The sequence below is a fragment of the Nomascus leucogenys genome, chromosome 11, assembly GCF_006542625.1.
Source record: "Nomascus leucogenys isolate Asia chromosome 11, Asia_NLE_v1, whole genome shotgun sequence".
In the NCBI taxonomy this organism is placed as follows: Eukaryota; Metazoa; Chordata; class Mammalia; order Primates; family Hylobatidae; genus Nomascus; species Nomascus leucogenys.
Window position 1 is genome coordinate 53,799,141 of NC_044391.1, and position 20,411 is coordinate 53,819,551.

Sequence of the window (20,411 nt, forward strand, 5' to 3'; positions counted from 1 at the left end):
GAATCCCTCTGTGTTTCTCCCACTTTGTCTTTCTCTCTGATTTGGTCTTGGTATTTATTTGGCTTTCTGTTTCTCTGTCACCATGTCTCTCTGAGTCTGCACAGGAAGCACGCAGCTGTGGTCTGAGGTGATTGGTAACGGAAACATTGATGCTTGCATAAATTTAATAAAGAATAACACACATTTTTGTCCTTGTCATTAACCTTGTGTCTCCCTGTTTCTGTCTTGAACCTGATTCTTTCTTCTTATCTCCTTCCTGCGTCCAGCTCAAGACTCCCACCACTACCCAGGACCAACTCCTGCCCCTGAATCTTCTGATGGGCCCCATAAGGTACTAGGAGGAAAACTACTGGCCTAGGTCATCTCCTCTAATTTCCTGCCTTGCCGGCCATGCAGCCCTGCTGACCACATCCTCTCTCATGTTACTTATATACTTCCTCACCAGACACCACCAGGAGTTCTCAGCCCCCAAAACCTGTCACCGATCCTCACCAGGCTGTTTGCTCTACCCTTTCCCCCAACTCAAGGGCTCCTGTCCTCACCTGCCCGCAACACTGCTCCTAGAACCATGTCTCTCTACCTGGAGACAGCCAGGCCTGTTCCCTTCTGGGTCTCCAGTGTCCCTTTTTCCCACAGGTGACAGTGCTGGCTACAATGCTATCCGGCCGGTGGTGGCCAAGTTCCTGGGGGATCCTAGGGCTGGGTCCTCGAAGCCCTTCTCAGGGATCCCAGCTCTGTGCCCTCTATGCCTTTACTTATACTGGGGCAGATGGCCGGCAGGTGTCTCTGGCTGAAGGAGACAGGTTCCTACTGCTTCGAAAGACCAACTCCGACTGGTGGTTGGCAAGACGCCTAGAAGCTCCCTCCACCTCCCGACCCATCTTCGTCCCAGCAGCCTATATGATAGAGGAATCCATCCCTTCCCAGAGTCCAACTACCGTCATCCCCAGCCAATTGCTCTGGACTCCTGGTGAGTAAGTGCTAAGCCCTCTCCCTTCACCTTCCTACCTCCCATCACCTTCCTACCTCCCTGGCTTCTGGAAATTTTTGGGAGGTCCCCCTCCCTCAAGCTTCTGCTAACCACCTTCTCTTGTTTTCCTTTGATCAGCCTACCTCTCGCCCCCGCCATGGCATCCTCATCCCACTGCCTGTCCTCCTAGTCCTAAGGCTTCTAAGTCTCATGCCATTTTCCACATCCTCCCTCTGCCCTTCTTGTCTTCCCTGTGAGTTCCCAAGATGGGGGACCCAGTTACAACAACAGTTCTGATCACCTGCCACCCACCCTCCCCTTTTCTGTTTCCAGGGCCGAAGTTGTTTCATGGTTCCCTGGAGGAGTTGTCTCAGGCCCTGCCAAGCAGGGCTCAGGCTAGCTCGGAGCAGCCTCCTCCACTTCCCCCCAGAATGTGTAGGAGCGTCAGCACTGACAGTCTGAGGCCCAGCCTTCTGAAGCCTTTCCAGGAAGGACCAAGTGGAAGATCCCCCTCCCAGGAAGACTTGCTGTCAGAAGCCAGTGCCAGCACAGTGAGTCACAGCTCTTTTGAGCTGCTCCCTGTTCTAGGCACAGGACAGACAGCACCCCTGTCTTCAGGGGACTCCCCTGGGGATGACAAACACAAAAACAAATAAATAAGATAACCCTTGGTACTACTGATAAGTCTACAAAGGCAAGTTAACATGGTGGAGAGTGGCTGGGGTGGTGCGGGGAGACATCTGTGAGGTCACGGCATTCAGTTGACTCTGAACAAGGAGGAGAAAGAGGCAGCCAAGAGGCAAACTGGGTAGGAGGTGAGAAGGGACAGCAGGAACCAAAGGCCCCGAGGGGACAGGGCACAGGGCGCAGTGGAGGCACTGAAAGGCCAGCCCTGTGCTCTTCCTTCCTCCAGACTCCTAGCCCAGGGCAGGGTTTTTCTGTGATCTGCTTGCCTGCTAGGCCACAGCAGGTCTCCTCTAGAGATGTGACTTGCTCAGCCCTTCCCTCTCTTTCTTAACAGTGGGTGGAAAGGGGCTCCTCCTCCCTTCTGTAGACCCTTCTCTGTCTTCTTTTACCTTGCAGGATATGAGGGTGGGGCATGCCCTTCAACATTCCCCCCACCCCACAAAAAGCCTGTTCCCCTTTCCTGTGGCCCTGAGGTGGGGGTGGGGTGGGGGAGGCGGGAAGTTGGCAACAGGAAGTGAGGAGAAGAGCAAAGAAAACTGTGAGAGAATTTTTAAAAAGCAGCTGGGGCCTGGGGTTTCTCCCCCAGTACCTAGGTCACCTCAGCCCAGTGCTGGCGGTGAGAAGACAGTGGGGGAGGGAGCAGGAGATGGGAAGGCCAAGAGAAGCATGGGAAGGGCAACAGGCAGAATGACCACCTCCTTCTTCCCCTTTTTCTGGCAGGCAGGCCCCCAGCCCCTCATGTCAGAGCCCCCCGTGTACTGTAACCTGGTGGACCTTCGCCGCTGTCCTCGGTCCCCACCCCCAGGCCCTGCATGCCCCCTGCTGCAGAGGCTGGATGCCTGGGAGCAGCACCTGGACCCCAACTCTGGACGCTGCTTCTACATAAATTCACTGACTGGCTGCAAGTCCTGGAAGCCCCCGCGCCGCAGTCGCAGTGACATGGTGAGACCTTACCTCCTGCTTCTCCACTGTCCTCTCAAGCTCTTCCTTCCCCTGCTGAACCTCAAGGTACTGTGTTTTCTCTCTGGGGCTCTCGGAAGATCAGAAGAATCAGCCAAGTATGAGAAGGGTGTGGACTAGAGTGGGTAGAGGTGGCATCTGGATGTAGCTTTATTTCCTCCTCCCCTAACCCAGAACCCTGGCTCCATGGAGGGGACACAGACCCTGAAGAGGAACAATGATGTCCTGCAACCTCAGGCAAAGGGCTTCGGATCTGACACAGGGACCCCAGAACCGCTTGACCCACAGGTGAGATCCCTCCCATCTCCCAGTCACATGCAGAAAAAGCCAGCTTGTTATGACTTTTTGTTTTGTGTAAGACATTCTCCATTCCCCACCACACCCACCACCTCTCACCCGTATCCCACCCCTCTTCCTCCTTCAGCCGGGGATTCCTGAGTCGAGGGTTTCCCACCTGTTTCTCCAATCCTCTCCCCTAGGGTTCACTCAGTCTCAGCCAACGCACCTCGCAGCTTGGCCCTCCAGCCTTGCAGGCCCCTCGACCTCTGCCGCAGCTCCTGGACGACCCCCATGTGAATCTCCCATTTCTTTGTGAAGGCCAAGATCCTCCCTGCCCCCCCCTCCCCCGCCCGCCCCATTCCTGCTCCACATAAACATCTTCCTCTTTCTGAATATCCTCTTACCCAGCCCTCCCCGAGCAACTTTAAGGGACTTCACTCCTGGGAGACCCCCTAGGGAAAGCCGTGGCCACTGTGGAGGGCGCGGGGTGACTTACAGATGCCATTCCCCCCACTTCCCAGGAGGTGGAAAAGTCGGGTCTGCTCAACATGACCAAGATTGCTCAAGGCGGGCGCAAGCTCAGGTGAGAACCCGGAATACAGCTAGGGCCTGGGCTGTCAACTCCATAGGGTAGAGCAGGATGTTGGAAGAGCACCCTCCCCGTGTCATTCTAGAATGACCTGTTCGCTACCACTACCTCCCCCTCTCTGTCCCCGCAGGAAGAACTGGGGCCCATCTTGGGTGGTGTTAACCGGTAACAGCCTGGTGTTCTACCGAGAGCCACCGCCGACAGCGCCCACCTCGGGCTGGGTGAGTGTGAGCGAGAGGCGCAGGAGGGGTGGGGGCGCTGCCTACCGCCTCACGCCAATGTGGGGGGCGGCAGCGGGGAGGGCGGTGCAGAGGAAGGTAAAGAAGCCCACCTCCTCACAGCTCACGGGGGAGAGGGAAGCAGTAAAGGAAACAACACCGTGGCCTCAGTTTCCTCCCTTATTGTCAGGGGCCAGCGGGTAGCCGGCCCGAAAGTAGCGTGGACCTGCGCGGGGCGGCCCTGGCGCACGGCCGCCACCTGTCCAGCCGCCGCAACGTCCTGCACGTGAGCGCCCTCCCGCGCGTCCCCAAGGCCCCACCTTACCCGAGGGCGCCCCCAATCTTCCGCGCAGGCCTCCCGTTAGGTCTCCCTGCTTTTTATACTCCTCCCCGTTGACCCGAGCGTTTCCCCGCCTGGCCCTCAGATCCGCACGGTTCCTGGCCACGAGTTCCTGCTGCAGTCGGACCACGAGACAGAGCTGCGAGCCTGGCACCGCGCGCTGCGGACTGTCATCGAGCGGCTGGTTAGATGGGTGGAGGCCCGGAGGGAGGCTCGGGCCGGCCGGGACCAAGGGAGTGGGGTAGGAACGATAGGAGTCAGGGGCAGTGGGGGCAGGGTGGGCTCGCTGGAGAGCCTTGGCCTGGGCCGGGACGTGGGACCCTGGCAGGGGGTCAGAGTCCTGCTAGGGGTGCAGATTTCTCTCCTCTCTCACCTTCGACACGGCCCGCCCCGGGTCAAGGATCGGGAGAACCCCCTGGAGCTGCGTCTGTCGGGCTCTGGACCCGCGGAGCTGGCGGAGCTGAGCGCCGGGGAGGACGAAGAAGAGGAGTCGGAGCCGGTGTCCAAGCCGCTGCTGCGCCTCAGCAGCCGCCGGAGCTCCAGTGAGGCGAGGGCCGGGGACGGACGGTCCGGGAGCGCAGCGAGGCTCCCGGGCGCTCACGCCCCGCTCTACCTGCCTCCTGCAGTTCGCGGGCCCGAAGGCACCGAGCAGAACCGCGTGCGCAACAAACTAAAGCGGCTCATCGCGAAGAGACCGCCCTTACAAAGCCTGCAGGAGCGGGGTCTGCTCCGAGGTGAGGGGCCTGGGCCAGGTTCATGGATAAGAAAACTCCAGCGAGGCTCAGAATAGAGCTTCCCAGAACTAGACCACAACCTTCTGTGACTGCTGCTTTCCCACTACCCCAGATTGTTTAGGGGAGAAGCCGGGGTGACCTGTACCCCTTTGCCAGATTGTTTGAAGCAGGGGAAGGGGGGTGGAATGTATTTCCTTGCCCAGGCCTGGCACAGGCAGCCAGGAGGACCAGCCTCACTTAAGGATAAAGACCTATGCTGAGAAGACCTCCTGTGAGTGACGCTGGCACTGGCTTCCCGCCTCACTCTGCTTCCCCAGACCAGGTGTTCGGCTGCCAGTTGGAATCACTCTGCCAGCGGGAAGGAGACACGGTGCCCAGCTTTGTGCGACTCTGCATTGCTGCTGTGGATAAAAGAGGTCATTTTCTCAGAGACCCCAGAATCCTCTTCCAACAGGCTAAGGCCTAGAATTTTCTGCCTCCCCCATTCTACCTAGTCTTCCTACTGCCCTTTTTCTCTCCACCCTTATATCCCTCACCACACACACTTTCAAGAAGCAGACCTCATCTACTCCTTCCTCATCTCTCAGGTCTAGATGTGGATGGCATTTATCGGGTGAGTGGGAACTTGGCAGTGGTCCAGAAGCTTCGCTTTCTGGTGGACAGAGGTGAGAAGGCTTGTGGGCCAGTGGTTGTACTAAGAATGTCTTGCCTGAGAACCATGGGCCGTCCTACATGAGGAAGCTGGCAGAACAGAGAGGCCGTCAGGCTAGAAGTGTATGTCTTAGCTCCTGATCTCTCCTCATTCATGTTGCAGAGCGTGCGGTCACCTCCGATGGGAGGTATGTGTTCCCAGAACAGCCAGGACAAGGTACTTACATGGAAGACCCTTCAGACCCCTAAAACTTCCATGTATCCTCTTTGCTTCCTGTGGAAACCCCCATGTACCACTCCTGGGAGGGTTGTCCTCATCCCCACCTTAGCTGCCTTGCCCCATTGCAGACCCTCTAGGCATTCCTACAGTCTGCTTTGACTGGATTTCTCCAGAACTTCTAATCTCTCAGTCTCTAGATCTTTCTGGCCCTTCATGAGCCCTGAAGCCCCTATACCTCCTTCTCCCTCCAGAAGGTCGGTTAGATTTGGACAGTACTGAGTGGGATGACATTCATGTGGTCACCGGAGCCCTGAAGCTTTTTCTCCGGGAGCTGCCCCAGCCTCTGGTGCCACCACTGCTGCTGCCCCGTTTCCGTGCTACCCTTGGTAAGGGTTGGAGCTTTGGAAAGAACCCTTGATATGGGGGACACGGGCGGTAAATAATAGAATAGAGGTTCCCTTATACTCTTCTTTCCCATTCTGACCTTAGAGATGGAAAATAACATTCAACTCAGGTGCCTACTCCAGTTGCTTTTTTGTGAATATTTAGAGGGTTGAATTGAAAAGAATTATGAGGCTATAGTTGGGCTATGTGAAAAAGAAAGCTGTGCTAGATTAATGATGTCTTCCATGCCTGTGGGAAAGAGCAGTGAATTTACCCACCCTGTCCTAGCACCTTCCCTAACCTTACTACCATGCCTTTCCCATCACTCTCTTTCTAGCACTCTCCGAATCAGAGCAGTGCCTCTCTCAGATACAAGAATTAATAGGCTCAATGCCAAAGCCCAACCATGACACTCTACGGTACCTCCTGGAGCATTTATGCAGGTCAGGAAGACTGAACCTCTTTGTTCATGCTGGGGAAAGGTGGAGTGGGGAATGCCACAGGGACTCTGTGCAGGTGGAGTGAAGGTAGGGAAACACCTAAGTTTAATGGGCAGGTGAGGAAACAGGCAGCCTCTGTGCAGGAGCATATTACTAGAGTCAAAACCTTTATTTTTTTATTTTATTTATTTTGAGACAGAGTCTCGCTCTGTCGCCCAGACTGGAGTGCAGTGGTGCAATTTCAGCTCACTGCAACCTCTGCCTCCCGGATTCAAGCGATTCTCCTGTCTCAGCCTCCTGAGTAACTGGGATTACAGGTGCCCGCCACCACGCCTGGCTAATTTTTGTATTTTTAGTAGAGATGGGGTTTCACCATGTTGGCCAGGCTGGTCTCGAACTCCTGACCTCAGGTGATTTACCTACCTCAGCCTCCCAAAGTGCTGGGATTACAGGTGTAAGCCACCGTGTCCATCAAAGCCTTTAGGTCCAAACCTAAATGTCAGCATCAAGTGGGGAAATGGAACCAAGATGCTGTGAAAGAAATAAGGGAAATCTTACTTCTTCCTTCCCTCTGTGTCTTTGTCTCCCATTGGGACATTGCTGATGGCTTCTTTGGTTGAACTGGGCCTGGGCAGTGACTTCTGAGAGAGGATGGCCATTTGAATTAAAGACTCCCAAACTATGAGCAGACAGAACTCTTGGGGGCAGCCCCTGAAGCTGGAAGAGGCAGTTGTATCTTCAGGTTGTATCCTGAAGGTTTCTCCACTGGTCCATCTCCATTCCCCTTGTGTCTCCTTGTTTTTTTGGTCACCACGTGGAGGAATCCCAGAGTGAACTCTTCCCTGCTCAGAACTTTGAAGGGTTACATTGCTATGAAGTGGCAAGCTGCTGCCATATATCCCCTTCCTTGGCCTTTGCTTACAGGGTGATAGCACACTCAGATAAGAATCGCATGACACCCCACAATCTGGGAATTGTGTTTGGACCAACCCTGTTTCGGCCAGAGCAGGAGACATCTGACCCAGCAGCCCATGCTCTCTATCCAGGGCAGCTGGTCCAGCTGATGCTCACCAACTTCACCAGCCTCTTCCCCTGATGCAGGGAAGGAAGAAGAGAAAACATATTTCCAGTCATCTCTGGTGGTGAGAGTCTGGTGTTCTGTTTTGAGGACATCCCTTTAAATCTCCCAAATGACTGTCTCCATCTTCATGAGTGTGACTTGAGGTGTTGGGATGGGTGAGGGAACTTCTCTAAAGAGGAAACTGAGTGGATTAATCCCTGCATCTCTTCTTGTTCCCTGTTATCATTCCTCCCCAACATAATAATACACAAAGCGGCATGTTATTTTTTCTGATGCAGTTCCTTTATTATCAGGAAACAGTGTCATTATCAAATTTCTCCTCAAAACATATACAGACTATACATAGCCCCCAGCCCATATCTCCCATCCCTGGGGCATCTTGTGCAGGGGACTGCAGCTCCCCCAATTTTTCTGGAAGGATAGAAACCCCTTAGGAAAGCGATCTGTGATGGATGAGATTCCCTACTCTTCAGGCACTAGAGTTGAGGAATTGTGTTTCCCCAGGTAGGGATCTCAGTAAGACACTCATGTTGCCCACAGCCATGTTGGGGGGCCCAGAGGGAGGTGGGGTATGTCCAGAGCTGCCCCCCTGATCATGGGAAGGAGGAGGACTCAGCCCCTGGGCCTCATCCAGAATAGCCACAAAGTCCAGCTGCGTGTTGTCAAGATCAAGAGAGTCCAGGGGGTTACATACCTGTCCTTCGGGAGGAGGGTACAAGGCAGGACCCCCTCCTAGCCTGCCCACCTCAGGATGGCCACAGCTGGGGTTTGTGCCTCCTACTTTGAGAGGCCCATAGCAAGTTGGCAATGGGGGCAGAAGTCGAGGTGGTGCTGCTGCCCTATGGGAAGCCCTGTTTGCCCCCACTACAAAATTTTCATGGCATGGTGAAGGGGTGAGATAGGAGCCTGACTTGTGATTGGGCAAGTTGGGTCCAAAGCCAGGTCCATATGTGGTCACTGGAGCTTTAGCAGGGCTTGGGCTAACCTGGGAACCCCCCAGAAACTTAGGACTCTGGTAGGAAGGTTCCTGGGCTGGGGCATCTTCCCTGCCCCCACCCTCCCACAGCAGCTCCTGTTGAGATTGAACATAATTACACACAAGCTGAGCCTTGAGCTGCCCTGTGGAATGGGTGGGGGAATCAAAGTCCAGGCAAGGTCTGGGTTCTGAAGGAAGATAATCAGGGGGTGGCTGGGGATAGGGGCCTGACTGGAGATACTGGGGAGGAGGGGGCTGGGGGTAATGGGAAATGAGAGGCTGTGGATGTGGGGGCCCCTCACTGGGGTGGGCACTGAGGCAGGGTGCCAGTCCTGTGGAGTCAGACCCCACTGGGCACGCCTGTTCCGGCTTGACTTGCACTTGTCCATAATGTTCAAGTCGAGGACACTGGCTGTAGGTTCCACCTAGAGCCTTGGGGCTTGGGTACAGCCCAGAGTGGGAAGGGAACTCACCCCATGTTTCTTGGGTGGGGTCAGGATATGAGGCCTGCTGGGGACAGGGGTTGGGGCCATAGTTGGTGGGTGGACCAGGCCCAAGGGGCAGAGAGCCTGGACCCCTCGCTCCATAAGGCTCAGCTGCTGCCCCTTCAGGTCCCCCATATCCCAGAGTATCAGCAGGTGGGAAGTCCATATAGGGGTTCAGACCACTGCCCACCATAGAGGTCCCAACTTCTGGCTCTTCCTGTAGCCCTCTAGCATCCATGGCAGCATTCTCAGTGATGCTGGGGGGCTGTGGTGAGTAGACAGAGGTTGGGAGGTAAGGATCAAAGTTCTGTCCTCCCCCTGCCACAGTGGGTGGGGTATGGACACAGCCCAGGCTCTTGAACCTCTGGACTCTAGCTGGAGCAGGACGGTCAGCAGCCCGGGCTGGGTCACTGGCCCTCCGGGTGACCCCTGCATTGGGGTTGTATCCTGGATACTCGGCTCGGCTTCTCCAAGGAGGCATGGGAAGACCCCCTATCCGATCCAGGCTGGATGCTGCAGTGGGTGGAGTACCACCCCCTCCGGCTGAAGCATATCTTGCCCGGAGCAGGTAGTGCTGGGCAGGCATAAGGCCAGGCAGGGAGGATGCTCCATTCTCTGGTGGGGAGCCAGGGGGGAAAGGAGAGGCCAGGGAGGAGCGGCGGCTGACAGTATAGGCAGAGCTGATGCTGCTGGAGCTGCTGCTGCGGCGGTCAAGAGAGACTGGGGGGCCCGCGCGGCGGGACACAGGGGTACCTGCAAGTGATGGGGGGAAAAGGTAGGACGGTCAAGGATCTTCCTAAATCTCACCCTGCCTCCTCCATGCAACAGCCTTGTCCTGGATTCCCAGGTATAAGCTCGTTATCCCTAACCAGTCAGTTCTGTCTCCTACTTCTCCCATGCCTATTCTGTTTCTGGGTTACCAAGGATTCAGGGTCGCTATGAACAGTTGTACAGGTTGTATGCTGCACAGTCCTAGGGAACAGCATTCGCATCATAGCCTTTGCATACTTGTTTGTTTGTTTGTTTTGTTTTGTTTGAGACAGAGTTTCGCTCGTTGCCCAAGCTGGAGTGCAATGGCGCAATCTCAGCTCACTGCAACCTCTGCCTCCCAGGTTCAAGCGATTCTCCTGCCTCAGCTTCCTGAGTAGCTGGGATTACAGGTGCCCACCACCATGCCTGGCTAGCCTTTGCATGTTTGTACATCACAACTATTTTCTGATAAATGGGAAGTGTCTTGAGGAAGGAGATCATTTTCTAATTATACAAAAGTGCTATGTGACAGCCCTCAAGGGTGACTTCCTCCTCTCAACCTCAGGGCAGGTCCAGATCTCACCCCAGCCACTCCTCCCACACCCAGGTCTCACCGGTGTGGGACAAGCTGGGCAGTTTGAGACCCCGGGTCCCTATTGGCCGGAGTTGATGCAGCTGGTCCAGCCTGAGGTTCTCAAGGCGGCGAAGAGTGGACAGACCAGTGCCAGCGATGCAAGGTCCCTCGTCCAAGCTGGAGAGGTCTTCATTGCTGCCCCCTGCATTGCCAGTCATTTCCACACCGCTGTCTGTATTGGCTGCACTGCCTGCCGGGGAGTGGTCACTGCTGCAGGATGACTGGGCCCCAGGGCTTGGCTGTGGCTTCTGTGGAGAAGATGAGGTCTGAGGGCAACACCCTTCCCCATAGCTCCTTCAACTTGATAAGTGGCTGAAGCCTGTGTCCCAGTGACTGCTGGGGTTCCAAGGAAGCTTGTAAGTGTAGAAAGGGCTAAGCAGGTAAGAGATGGGGGAGCAAACTGAATGTGAGACATTTGATGAGAAGAACCTAGGCTGGAGCACGGACTGGCTGGACTCAAATTCTTGCTCTTAGTTCTATGACCTTGGGCTATTTCTCTATGTCTGAGTTTCTTCACCTGAAAATGGGAACAGTGAGTCCCTTTCTCATGAAGTTGCTGTGAGAAGTACATGGAATTATACATGTAAAAGGCTTGGAACATATACTAAGTGCTATTTAAGAAAGAGTTGCCGGGTGCGGTGGCTCACGCCTGTAATCCCAGCACTTTGCAAGGCCGAGGCGGGCGGATCACGAGGTCAGGAGATCGAGACCATCCTGGTTAACACGGTGAAACCCCATCTCTACTAAAAATACAAAAAAGTTAGCTGGGCGTGGTGGCAGGCACCTGTAGTCCCAGCTACTCAGGAGGCTGAGGCAGAATGGCGTGAACCCAGGAGGCGGAGGTTGCAGTGAGCCGAGATCGTGCCACTGCACTCCAGCCTGGGCAACAGAGCGAGACTCCGTCTGAAAAAAAAAGAAAGAGTTTGGGTTGGATGCATTGGCTCATCCCAGCACTGTGGGAAGCTGAGGTGGGAGGATCATTCGAGGCCAGGAGTTTGAGACCAGCCTGGTCAACATAGCAAGACTCCATCTCTAAAAAGAAGAAAAATTAGCCAGGCATGATGGTGTGTGCCTGTAGTGATCACCCGAGCCCAGGAGTTTGAGGCTGCAGTGAGCTATGATTATGCCACTACACTCCAGCCTGGGCAACAGAGCAAGACCCTGTCAGAAAGAGAGAGAGAGAGAGAGAGACAGAGAGAAAGAAAGAAAAGAAGAAAGGAAAGAAGGAAAGAAGGAAGGAGAGAGAGAGAGAGTGAGAGAGTGAGACAGAGAAAGATTCTAAAATCTCTAGATTTGGGGAAGCCCAAAGAGCAACACTAAGACAAGAGACAGGCAGACTGGTCACAGAAGAGTGACTTCTATAGGAGGGAAGTAACTAGAAAGATGTCCACAGGGTGAGCTGGGGTATGGAGGTGAGGGTTGCCTGGGCTCTCTCACCATGGCACCCTCTGGCACAGTCAGTCTGCTCTCCTCCCTGATGGGACCTCCTTCCCGCTCCCTCTTGGGCTCCACTGTAGAAATGGATGGTGCCCGAGGCAGGGGGCCATCCCCTCGGTGCCGTTTGGTCACATGGGCGTCAGGACCATGCACTGTCTTGACATGTTTTCGCAGTGAGCTGGGATCTGTATAGCGTTTGGTGCAGCCAGGGAGCTTACACACATACGGCTTCTGTTGAGTAGAGAGTGGAGACAGAAGGCAAACAGATCAAAGCGGAAGAATGCAGAAGAAATGGGAAAAAGTGGTGACAACACAGGGGGCAGGGGAGGAGCACACAGCACCAAAGGAAGTAAGGAGGGTGGAGGCCTCGGGTGGGAGTCAAAGATGCAGAGATTAAGTGGAGGGTTAGGAAAACTGACAGCCTGGGAAAGATGAGGGGGTGAACCCAGGGCTGTGACGTCCCATAAATCCAGGGGTTGGAGGGATCAGGGGTCTCCTCTAGATGGCATCTTTTAGGTTAGCCCTTTGGCTGGTTAGAGGTTAGAGGTAGGAGGAGGAGTGGTGAAGTGGAAATTCTGGGTTTCAGAAAAGCCTTTTCTGGGCGAATTATGTGGGGAGGGGGACTCACCTCTGTGGAGTGGGTGCTGGGCTAAGGGATTTCTTATGGGGGAAATCTCCCTGGTAGGTGGCTTCTCAAGAGGGGAGGGTCTCTTAGTTGGGGCATTCACCTCATTGGAATGGGTCCGATTCTGGTGCTTGGCTCGGTCACTGGCATTGCTGAAGGCTTTACTGCAGCCCTCATGCTCACACATGTATGGCTTCTCACCCGTGTGTGACCGCAGGTGCGTCTTCAGGTTTTCGAGGCGTGAGTATGACTTCCGGCACCCTTCAAACTGGGGGACATGCGGGGGTCAAAGGATAGTTCTCAGACGGAGGACATGGAGATGGAAGGAACCCTCAATCTCCAAAAGGACACACATCAGAGAATATAACTCAAGATGAAAGGCACTTCCCAAAACTAGGGGACAAGGGCAGGCAAGAACTTGGAGAAGGGAAGCAGTTGGAGGCACTCTCCCTGTGGGAATATAAAGAAGCTAGAGCATCTTCTGACCAAGTCAGGGCAGATTTCTCTGCATGGGGATCTTAGGCTGTCCCAAGATGGGGTCGTCTTGGGGGAACAGGCTGTTGTCCTTGATGCAGGGTTTATCCATTAGGCAGAGTAGTAGGCACAGTACTGAAGGCCGACAATACTTTAAGAGGCCCACGAACATGTTTTAATGTCTTTTTAAAAAAATTTTTTTTTGAGGCAGAGTTTCGCTCTGTTGCCCAGGCTGGAGTGCAGTGGTGCCATCTTGGTTCACTGCAACCTCCACCTCCCGGGTTCAAGTGATTCTTCTGCCTCAGCCTCCCGAGTAGCAGGGACTACAGGCGCCCATCACCACGCCCAGCTAATTTTTATATTTTTAGTAGAGGCAGGGTTTCACCATATTGGCCAAGCTGGTCTCGAACTCCTGACCTTGTGATCTGCCCGGCTCAGCCTCCCAAAGTGCTGGGATTACAGGTGTCAGCCACCGTGCCTGGCCTGTTTTAATGTCTTTTAAAATCAAGGGGAAAAAAATGAGCTTTTAGGTCCAAGAGTGTTTTAATATATATCATCATATTCATCTTTATGCCAACACAGTCACACAAACATTATTTTTAATATTTGTTTATGGAAGAAAGGACTTATAAAAGCAAGTCTGCCTTGGGCCCTACCTTGAAGGACAGCCCCGATTTAGGAAGAGACCCTGGACTTGGGACACTGGTGCCTCACCGTGCACTTGTGTGGCTTCTCGCCAGTGTGTCTGCGCATGTGCACCACCAGCATATACTGGGCTTTGAAGGGCCTCAGCTCCCTGGAGCAGCCCCCCCAGTGGCACACGAACTCTTTCCGCTCCCCGTGGATGTGCTCGCTGTTGATGTGCTGAGGGAGAAGATACAAAGGCACTCCAAGGCTCTCCCATGCCCCCAAGGTCCAGAACAGACCTTCCCTCCACCCCCTGTTCCTCTTCCACGACTCCACCTCAAGGAGGAAGAGGCAAGAACAATATCGTATCTCATGTCTCAGGTCTTCCAGCTCCCTAAGGCAAAGCTACAACTTCTGAGCTTCTGCCTACCCAACTGAGCATTCAACTTCAGTCTCCTCTGACCTCCTGCCCTCAGCCGGATTCCACCATGTCCCACTCAGAATCTCCTAAAGGTTCTGGCTAGCCATTCCTGTTACCCCCTGGGGCTCACGTGCACCAGCTGCTCTTGGGAGTCAAATTCCTGGCTGCAGCCATCCCAACGGCAGTCAGTTTCATACACAGATTCAGGCTCACGCTTCTCCTCTCTCTCAAGGTCCTCCCGCCCATCCAGCATCCCCAACAGGGGATCCTAGGGCAAGAGAGGCAATCTCAGGGTCACTTGGGTGACCTTTAGTTTTGCTCAGGTCCCAGAGGTAAAGCTCCCACCCATCCCCTTACCTGTATGCCTGTGGAGTTGGGGCTGGACATATCACCTTCCAAGGGTTCCTCCCGGCACTTGCCAACCAGCATGTCCAGCTCAGACTTCAGCTTCCCCAGGGGAAGAGGTGACGGTGATGAGGGTGGAAGCAAGCAGAAGGAAGAGGAAACCAAGCCAGGTCTTCCTGGCCTAAGTGCCCCCACCCAAGCAGCTAGAGCCTCCTGGGTTTGGAAGGGACTTCCTCCTCAGACTACACTGGTGAATGGGATGGGCAAAAGGTGGGATCCCATTTGGAAGTGTCTGACTCAACTGCAAGGAGTGAACCCCAGCACCCACACCTCTTTACTTTTCTAGTACTGAAAACTTATATCCCTTGTCCTTCCTTCACCTTTCCCCTACAAAATCCACCACCTACCCACCCTGAGCTGAGGGAAATCAGGTAGCAATATGGGCACTCTCACCTGGCAAGTTGGGAGGGGTCCCCGGGACTGAGGATGTGGGATCATCCCGCCCCGGGCGGAGTCATGGGGACCACAAGGCTGGACCCCGAAGGAAGGCGAGGGCCCTTTTTGGTGATTCATCTGGGCTGGGAATCCCAGAGATGGGCTGAGGAGGAGAGGAGGCAGTTACTTAAGATAGTTAGGAAGTCTCAGGAAGGATTGGGCTATTTGGAGGATTTCTGGAAGACTTGGGATTTGTAGTGGTTGAGGCAGTCCCAGGGAAGTACTGAGGAGAGTTGTCTTTGAAATGACAAGGATTCAAATAGAGTTAGGTAGTTTGAGGGCTTGAGACTTTTAATGGACTTTGGTAGGGGCTTTAGGGGCCTCTTGGCCCGGGGCTGACTGCACCTCATGGTGCCAATGGAGAGATGACCGTAGGAGCCTCCTGGAGATGTGCATCGTGAGTTGATGAAAGCTACGAGGGAGCTGGGTGAGGTGCGGATAACCGTCTGCAGGTCCAGGCTGGCATCTGACAGAGGTGAGATGGACAGTGCCCGCTTCTTGGTCAACTTGACTGCACTCCGGGGAGAAGAAAAGAGTGGGCCTGGGGCAGGAGACAGTGGAGATGGATATGGTAAAGGGGCGTGTCTCTTCATGCACCTAACCTATGGGTCCTGACTTGGCAAAACCAATGATACTTGATTCTGCTTTGCCCTGTTGATCCTATCTGTGACTTTTTTTTTTTTTTGAGAGACACAGAGTCATGCTCTGTAACCCAGGCTGGAGTGCGTGGCACCATCTTGCCTCACTGCAACCTCCACGTTCCCAGCTTCAAGTGATTCTCCTGCCTCAGCCTCCCCTGTAATCGGGACTACAGGTGCACACCACCACGCCTGGCTAATTTTTGTATTGTTAGTAGAGACGGGGTTTCACCATGTTGGCCTGGCTGGTTTTGAATTCCTGACCTCAAGCGATCTTCTTGCCACGGCCTCCCCACAAAGTGCTGGGATTACAGGCGTGAGCCACCGTGCCCGGCCCCATCTGTGACTTCTTGATGGTGCTCTGATGCCTCACATCTCCAAGCATCTCCTCCTCCAAGTGAGATCCCCTGCCCTCCCACTTTCTCTTTCAGAACAAGTCAGAGAGGGGCAGAAAGGGAAGAGGTGTTGCCTGAGCCCTCACCCTCGGTGTAGCTGTTGGTCTCTCTGGCTGACCCATAACTGTGGGGGCCGGACATGAGGTTAGCTTGGTGGCAGAAGGGCGGGCCAGACAGTCCTAGAAAAAAGAGACAGCTGGAATGGGAATGGAGGATACGTAAGCCTCACCTTAAAACCCCAGACATGACCTGATCCCAGATTCCAGGTCCATATGACATGGGGTCTCAAATCCTCCTGTAGATAGGAAACTGGCATGGGGTGGGAGTGGGCCCAAGTGGGAGACCTGCCAAATCCTCAAGGCCCAGGGATTGGTATATACACTGACCTTCTGTCCCCACACTGGGGGCCCCCTGACTGGGGAGGGGCCGGAGACAGCAGGGCTCGCCATAGCTACTGACTGGTGGTGGGGTCATCGAGTTGAACATGGCGTCTCAGAGGAGGGTGTGGGGACACTGCAGAAAGGGAAGGTAGTTATAAAGGTGGAGGCAAATAGAGACGGTCAGACAGCAGTCTCAGGCACAGAATCCTGGGCAGAACATCCCTGGTGTCCCCTGCCCCTCTAAGGCATGTGCCACGAAAATCGAGTTGAAAAGAGCATCACTGAGCCGGGCATGGTGGCTCACACCTGTAATCCCAACACTTTGAGAGGCTGAGGCGGGAGGATCACCTGAGGTCAGTTCAAGACCAGCCTGGCCAACACGGTGAAACCCCCGTCTCTACAAAAATACAAAAATTAGCCAGTCATGATGGCGGGTGCCTGTAATCCCAGCTACTCGGAAGGCTGAGGCAGGAGAATCGCTTGAACCTGGGAGGCGGAGGTTTCAGTGAGTCGAGATGGCGCCACTGCACTCCAGCCTGGGCGACAGAGCGAGATTCCGTCTCAAAAAAAAAAAAAAAAAAAAAAAAAGCATCACTCACTGAGTGAGGGAGGGGATAAGGGGAAATGATGTTCCAGAGACGCAGAGGCAGTCTTGTAGTCTGTGTACTCTGGGGATCTTCTTGGGAACTGGGTGGGAGCTTTGCCTGTGTGGTCTGTGTGTAGAGGGCATGTTTTGGACTAATTGTGCCTATATTAACTTCAAGTGATTTTAGTAACATGGACTCTCTAATTCTTCTTGCTCTAACCCCGGGCCGGCTTTGAGGGGTGGGATGGGAGAACTCGTGTGATGGATCTGACTTCAAGCACTGGGCGGCTCTGCTAGAGCCCGTTTCCCCTTCCTTCTTGTGCCCCTCCCCAGGGACAGCCCGTGTACAATCTCTGCAGTGTCCAGCAGAGGGAGCCCTAGCCACAGTCCCGACATAGAGCCAGGTGGGGCCAGGAGGGAGCACAAGCGATCTGCCCTCTTAGACAGAAAACAGTGTGGAGGAGGAGGTAAGGTTCCTGAGGGGAGTCTTCTGGGTCTGTTGGGTACAAAGGTGAAAGCTGGTGTTATTCTGGGGTAGTTTAAATCGGGCCCACCTAATCTTTTTGTCTCTGTTTTGGGGGAACAGGAAAGGAAGTATGAGGGGAGACTCTGAGAGAATGAAAAAAACAATGTGATCGTTATAAAAGCGTAGCGAGGAAGAAGGTGCTGCTGTCCGTTTTTCTTTTCAAACTCCAGTTTTGACTCCATCCCGGGTTTTCCGGTCTCCCGGGAATGAGGGTGGGGTGGGGCGGGGTGGGGTGGAGAACCACCGGGAGCGGGCCGGGCCGGCCGGCGCGGTGGGTGATCCCGGGATGCTGGGATTTAGGGTGAGGGCGGGGTGAGATGGGGAGCGGAACCCGGACCCCGCGACCCAGCCCGGCCCGGCAGCCTGGGCTGTACCCTTCCTAACTCCTCCTTTTCCAACCGAGATGCGGATCCCGCATCCAAGACCTCCCAACTTGACCTTGGCACTAATGTTGGGGGGCGGGGGGCACAGCTGGCTGGCAGCTGGATGGGGGGACAATTCTCCCGCCTCCTTCCCTCTATGACTCACCCAGGGGAAGGAGGCAAGTTCGCAAATGATCCCCCAAACACTAGAGACTCCCCCAAACTTGCCTACTCAGTCATCTTTCTGCTCCACTGCCCAGCCGCCGAAGAGCCTCCAAGGAAATGGGGCTACACCCCTCGCCCACGCGTGCCACAGCCCACCCACATCTCCCCTTCAGGCTAGTAAAAGGAAAATGTCGCCAACTTTTTTAGCTTCGGTAAAGTTTTTCTGGGGTGTGAGAGTTCGGGATGGGACAGGGAGCTCTAGGGTTCCCCTGCCGGAACCCTAAACCATCTTCGGTGTCTCCCTGTTTTCCAGCGTCCCCCTCGCACCCCCGCTCCCCAACTCCCAGGAGTCGGCTCCGCCCCCCTACTCCCGGTCCCGCCTTCCCCGCCCCCGTGCCTCCTCGGCCCACCCAAGTCGCCGCCGCAGGCACTGGCTGCAGACGGCTCCGCTCCCCCCTCCCGCCCCGGGAGCCCAGTCGAGCGAGCGGTAGGGGTGGGGGCTGAGGGGCGGGCCGCATTCTTCCCTCCTCCTCTCAGCGCATCCGGAAAGCAGGCAGTGGCGCCCAGGGGGGCACTACTGGAGAATGGGGGTCCCCATTGGTGGGGTTAGAAAGGGAGAAGAATCCAGAAAGTATAGGGGAGAGAAATGAGAGAAAGTGACTGGGTCAATAAAATTAGGTGTGTATGGGGAGGAGGAGGGGCCCGGACACCTTAGGTTCCTGGTTATAGCAGCCGGCTTCCCAAGGGTTAACCCCTCCAGACCCCCGGGAACCCCCTGGTGACGTCAAGGGCGGGGATGCCAGGGAGATAATGGTGGAGGGGGAGAGGTCTCTGGACCCCGCCCCCTAGGGAAAACCACACTTATTCCGACCCTTACATATCCCCCGGGAAACCGCCCGCCTTCTCCCTCTACTGGAACGTAAAGACCTATCCTATAAGACCCCAGCTCTCCAGATCCCTAAAACCCTCAGTCTCAGGCTCTACGGGGTCCCCTTTCCCTAATCCTGTCCCGAAAGCTAGCTGCCCAGTGCTGATTGTTTCGGGGTCATGGGACCTGAAAGAGAATTCAGAGCGGGGAGCAAGGGCAGGCAGGGTGGTCTGAGGCAGAGGAGGGGCCTCGATCCCCAGCTCCCGTTTGGGCGGGGGGCCAACGGGGATACACAGGCTGGCAGTGACCAGTGGTCCCGCCCAGCCCCGGTAGGGGTCTCCCTGCGGCTGGCTCCCGCTGCCCCGGTGGTCCTGAGGTCAGAGGGTCAAGACAAGGTCTCCCCGGCTCCTCCTGAGCGCCTTGCCCACAGCCCTTGGGACTTAGCAGTCCAAAATTGCCTGGGGTCATTCTAGGGCCATCACTACACCTTGGACAGCCCCCTGCCCCCAGCCCCCTTCCAAGTCCAGAAGACACTCCTTTCCCCCCAAACACAAGCATCCACTGGCACATCTGTCACAAGACAGGTCAAGGGTTCAAGCCTGGCTGGCCCCTAGTGGCTCTGTTGCCTCCCACACACCCGTCCCCACCCCACCTGGAGCTCCCTCCTTTGCAGTCCCCTCCTTTCAGAAACACTGACGTCTTCCTGCCCCACGCGCAGACACACACCTGGAGTTCCCTCTCTACAACGCAGACCTCCAGCTAGCCATCCCTCCAGCCTCTTCAGCTTAACCGCATGAAAGTGAGATATTTCTAATATATGGGAGAGGCGGAGACAAAGACCCACGGTTCCCTGAGACAGAGATACACAGACTGACAGAAGAAAAAAGGGAAGAAAAAGAAGATACAGAGAAAGATACAAGTGAAAAATTTGGAGTTTCTAATGTCTCACCCCAGGCTCTCCCACCCCTATTTTGCCTCTATGTCCCGGGTCTGGGATGAGTCCCTAGGAAGCTGAGCATCCCCTCAGGCCCCCTCCCCCACTGCTCCCAGGTGGTCCCCCGCCTGCCCCCCCCTTCTCACCTCTGTCTGGGCGCTGGGCTCGAGATGCGCGGTCCAGGGCAGGAGTCTGGGCTGGGGGGTGTGCGGTGGGGAGGGGGGCGGAGAGGGCCACGGCGGCGCAGCCTCGATGCCACCCCCACCCCCCCAACCTGGCCCCCAGCCCTCCCGCCGGCCCAGCCCGCCGGGCCGCAAGCCCGGACCACCCGCGAGAAGCGCAAACTTTTTTTTCCCTTTTGCAAAAACTTTTTCTCGCTCCAGCCGCTGGCGCGCCGCCGCTCTTCCCGCTCGCCCCTCACCTCCCTTCTATTTCCCTCCCTCTTGCCGTTCTGGAGGATGAGGCGGGGTAGCTGGAAGCAAGAGAGGGGGTGCCGGGCTTATTGCACCCCCAGGACCCCCAGGATCCTCCCCCTCCCTTGAGGGACCCTATGCTGCCTACGCCCCCCTCCCCCCCCCGCGCTGAACACGCTGCTGTTGGTGGGTAGTAAATCCCGGCTTGGATTTCTGGATCGGCTGGCCCCAAAGAGGCCCCGACAACCAGATTGAGGAAAATATTGCGGGGTAGGGGGAGAAGTTCAACCGAGAACGGTAATAGTGGATGTAGGGTACTCGC

At 55.5% G+C, this 20,411-nt stretch overlaps 2 protein-coding genes across 5 annotated transcripts; one reads left to right on the plus strand and one right to left on the minus strand.

Annotated features, from left to right (window-relative positions):
• Positions 1 to 396: 396 nt before the first annotated feature.
• ARHGAP9 (Rho GTPase activating protein 9) lies at positions 397 to 7,830 on the plus strand. Of its 4 annotated transcripts, none has more exons than XR_004032278.1 (17): positions 397 to 970; positions 1,304 to 1,521; positions 2,378 to 2,599; positions 2,792 to 2,905; positions 3,097 to 3,189; positions 3,418 to 3,479; positions 3,616 to 3,706; positions 3,894 to 3,989; positions 4,129 to 4,227; positions 4,444 to 4,585; positions 4,670 to 4,777; positions 5,095 to 5,193; positions 5,365 to 5,442; positions 5,592 to 5,616; positions 5,900 to 6,034; positions 6,370 to 6,475; positions 7,397 to 7,826. XR_004032278.1 is itself a non-coding variant. In XM_030822361.1 (17 exons), exons 1-17 carry the CDS (start codon positions 655 to 657, stop codon positions 7,566 to 7,568), a joined length of 2,205 nt encoding a protein of 734 aa, XP_030678221.1. In that variant the 5' UTR covers positions 403 to 654; the 3' UTR covers positions 7,569 to 7,830. The 4 variants fall into 4 exon arrangements, 3 of the variants coding, with proteins under 3 accessions (XP_030678221.1, XP_030678223.1, XP_030678222.1); XM_030822361.1 differs by having other exon boundaries at positions 403 to 970; positions 5,592 to 5,645; positions 7,397 to 7,830; XM_030822363.1 differs by lacking the exon at positions 3,894 to 3,989 and having other exon boundaries at positions 403 to 970; positions 5,592 to 5,645; positions 7,397 to 7,830.
• GLI1 (GLI family zinc finger 1) lies at positions 7,817 to 20,237 on the minus strand. Its single transcript, XM_030822360.1, has 12 exons — positions 19,823 to 20,237; positions 16,242 to 16,368; positions 15,942 to 16,034; positions 15,168 to 15,363; positions 14,781 to 14,925; positions 14,340 to 14,429; positions 14,113 to 14,250; positions 13,649 to 13,798; positions 12,564 to 12,728; positions 11,836 to 12,066; positions 10,379 to 10,646; positions 7,817 to 9,767 (listed from the first exon to the last, which is right to left on the minus strand). The coding sequence occupies exons 2-12, from the start codon at positions 16,339 to 16,341 to the stop codon at positions 8,023 to 8,025; spliced, it is 3,321 nt and encodes a 1,106-aa protein (XP_030678220.1). The 5' UTR covers positions 16,342 to 16,368; positions 19,823 to 20,237; the 3' UTR covers positions 7,817 to 8,022.
• Between the last annotated feature and the right edge of the window lie 174 nt (positions 20,238 to 20,411).

Coding starts and splice junctions, on each gene's coding strand:
- GLI1 (XM_030822360.1), bottom strand. CDS start 16,341: ATGTTCAACTCGATGACCCCACCACCAGTCAGTAGCTATGGCGAGCCC. Junction 10,647..11,835: donor CTGTGCCAGAGGGTGCCATG/GTGAGAGAGCCC, acceptor TCTTCTCCACAG/AAGCCACAGCCAAGCCCTGG. Junction 9,768..10,378: donor GCCCAGCTTGTCCCACACCG/GTGAGACCTGGG, acceptor CATCACTTGCAG/GTACCCCTGTGTCCCGCCGC.
- ARHGAP9 (XM_030822361.1), top strand. CDS start 655: ATGCTATCCGGCCGGTGGTGGCCAAGTTCCTGGGGGATCCTAGGGCTG. Junction 2,600..2,791: donor GCCGCAGTCGCAGTGACATG/GTGAGACCTTAC, acceptor CCCCTAACCCAG/AACCCTGGCTCCATGGAGGG. Junction 3,480..3,615: donor CAAGGCGGGCGCAAGCTCAG/GTGAGAACCCGG, acceptor CTGTCCCCGCAG/GAAGAACTGGGGCCCATCTT.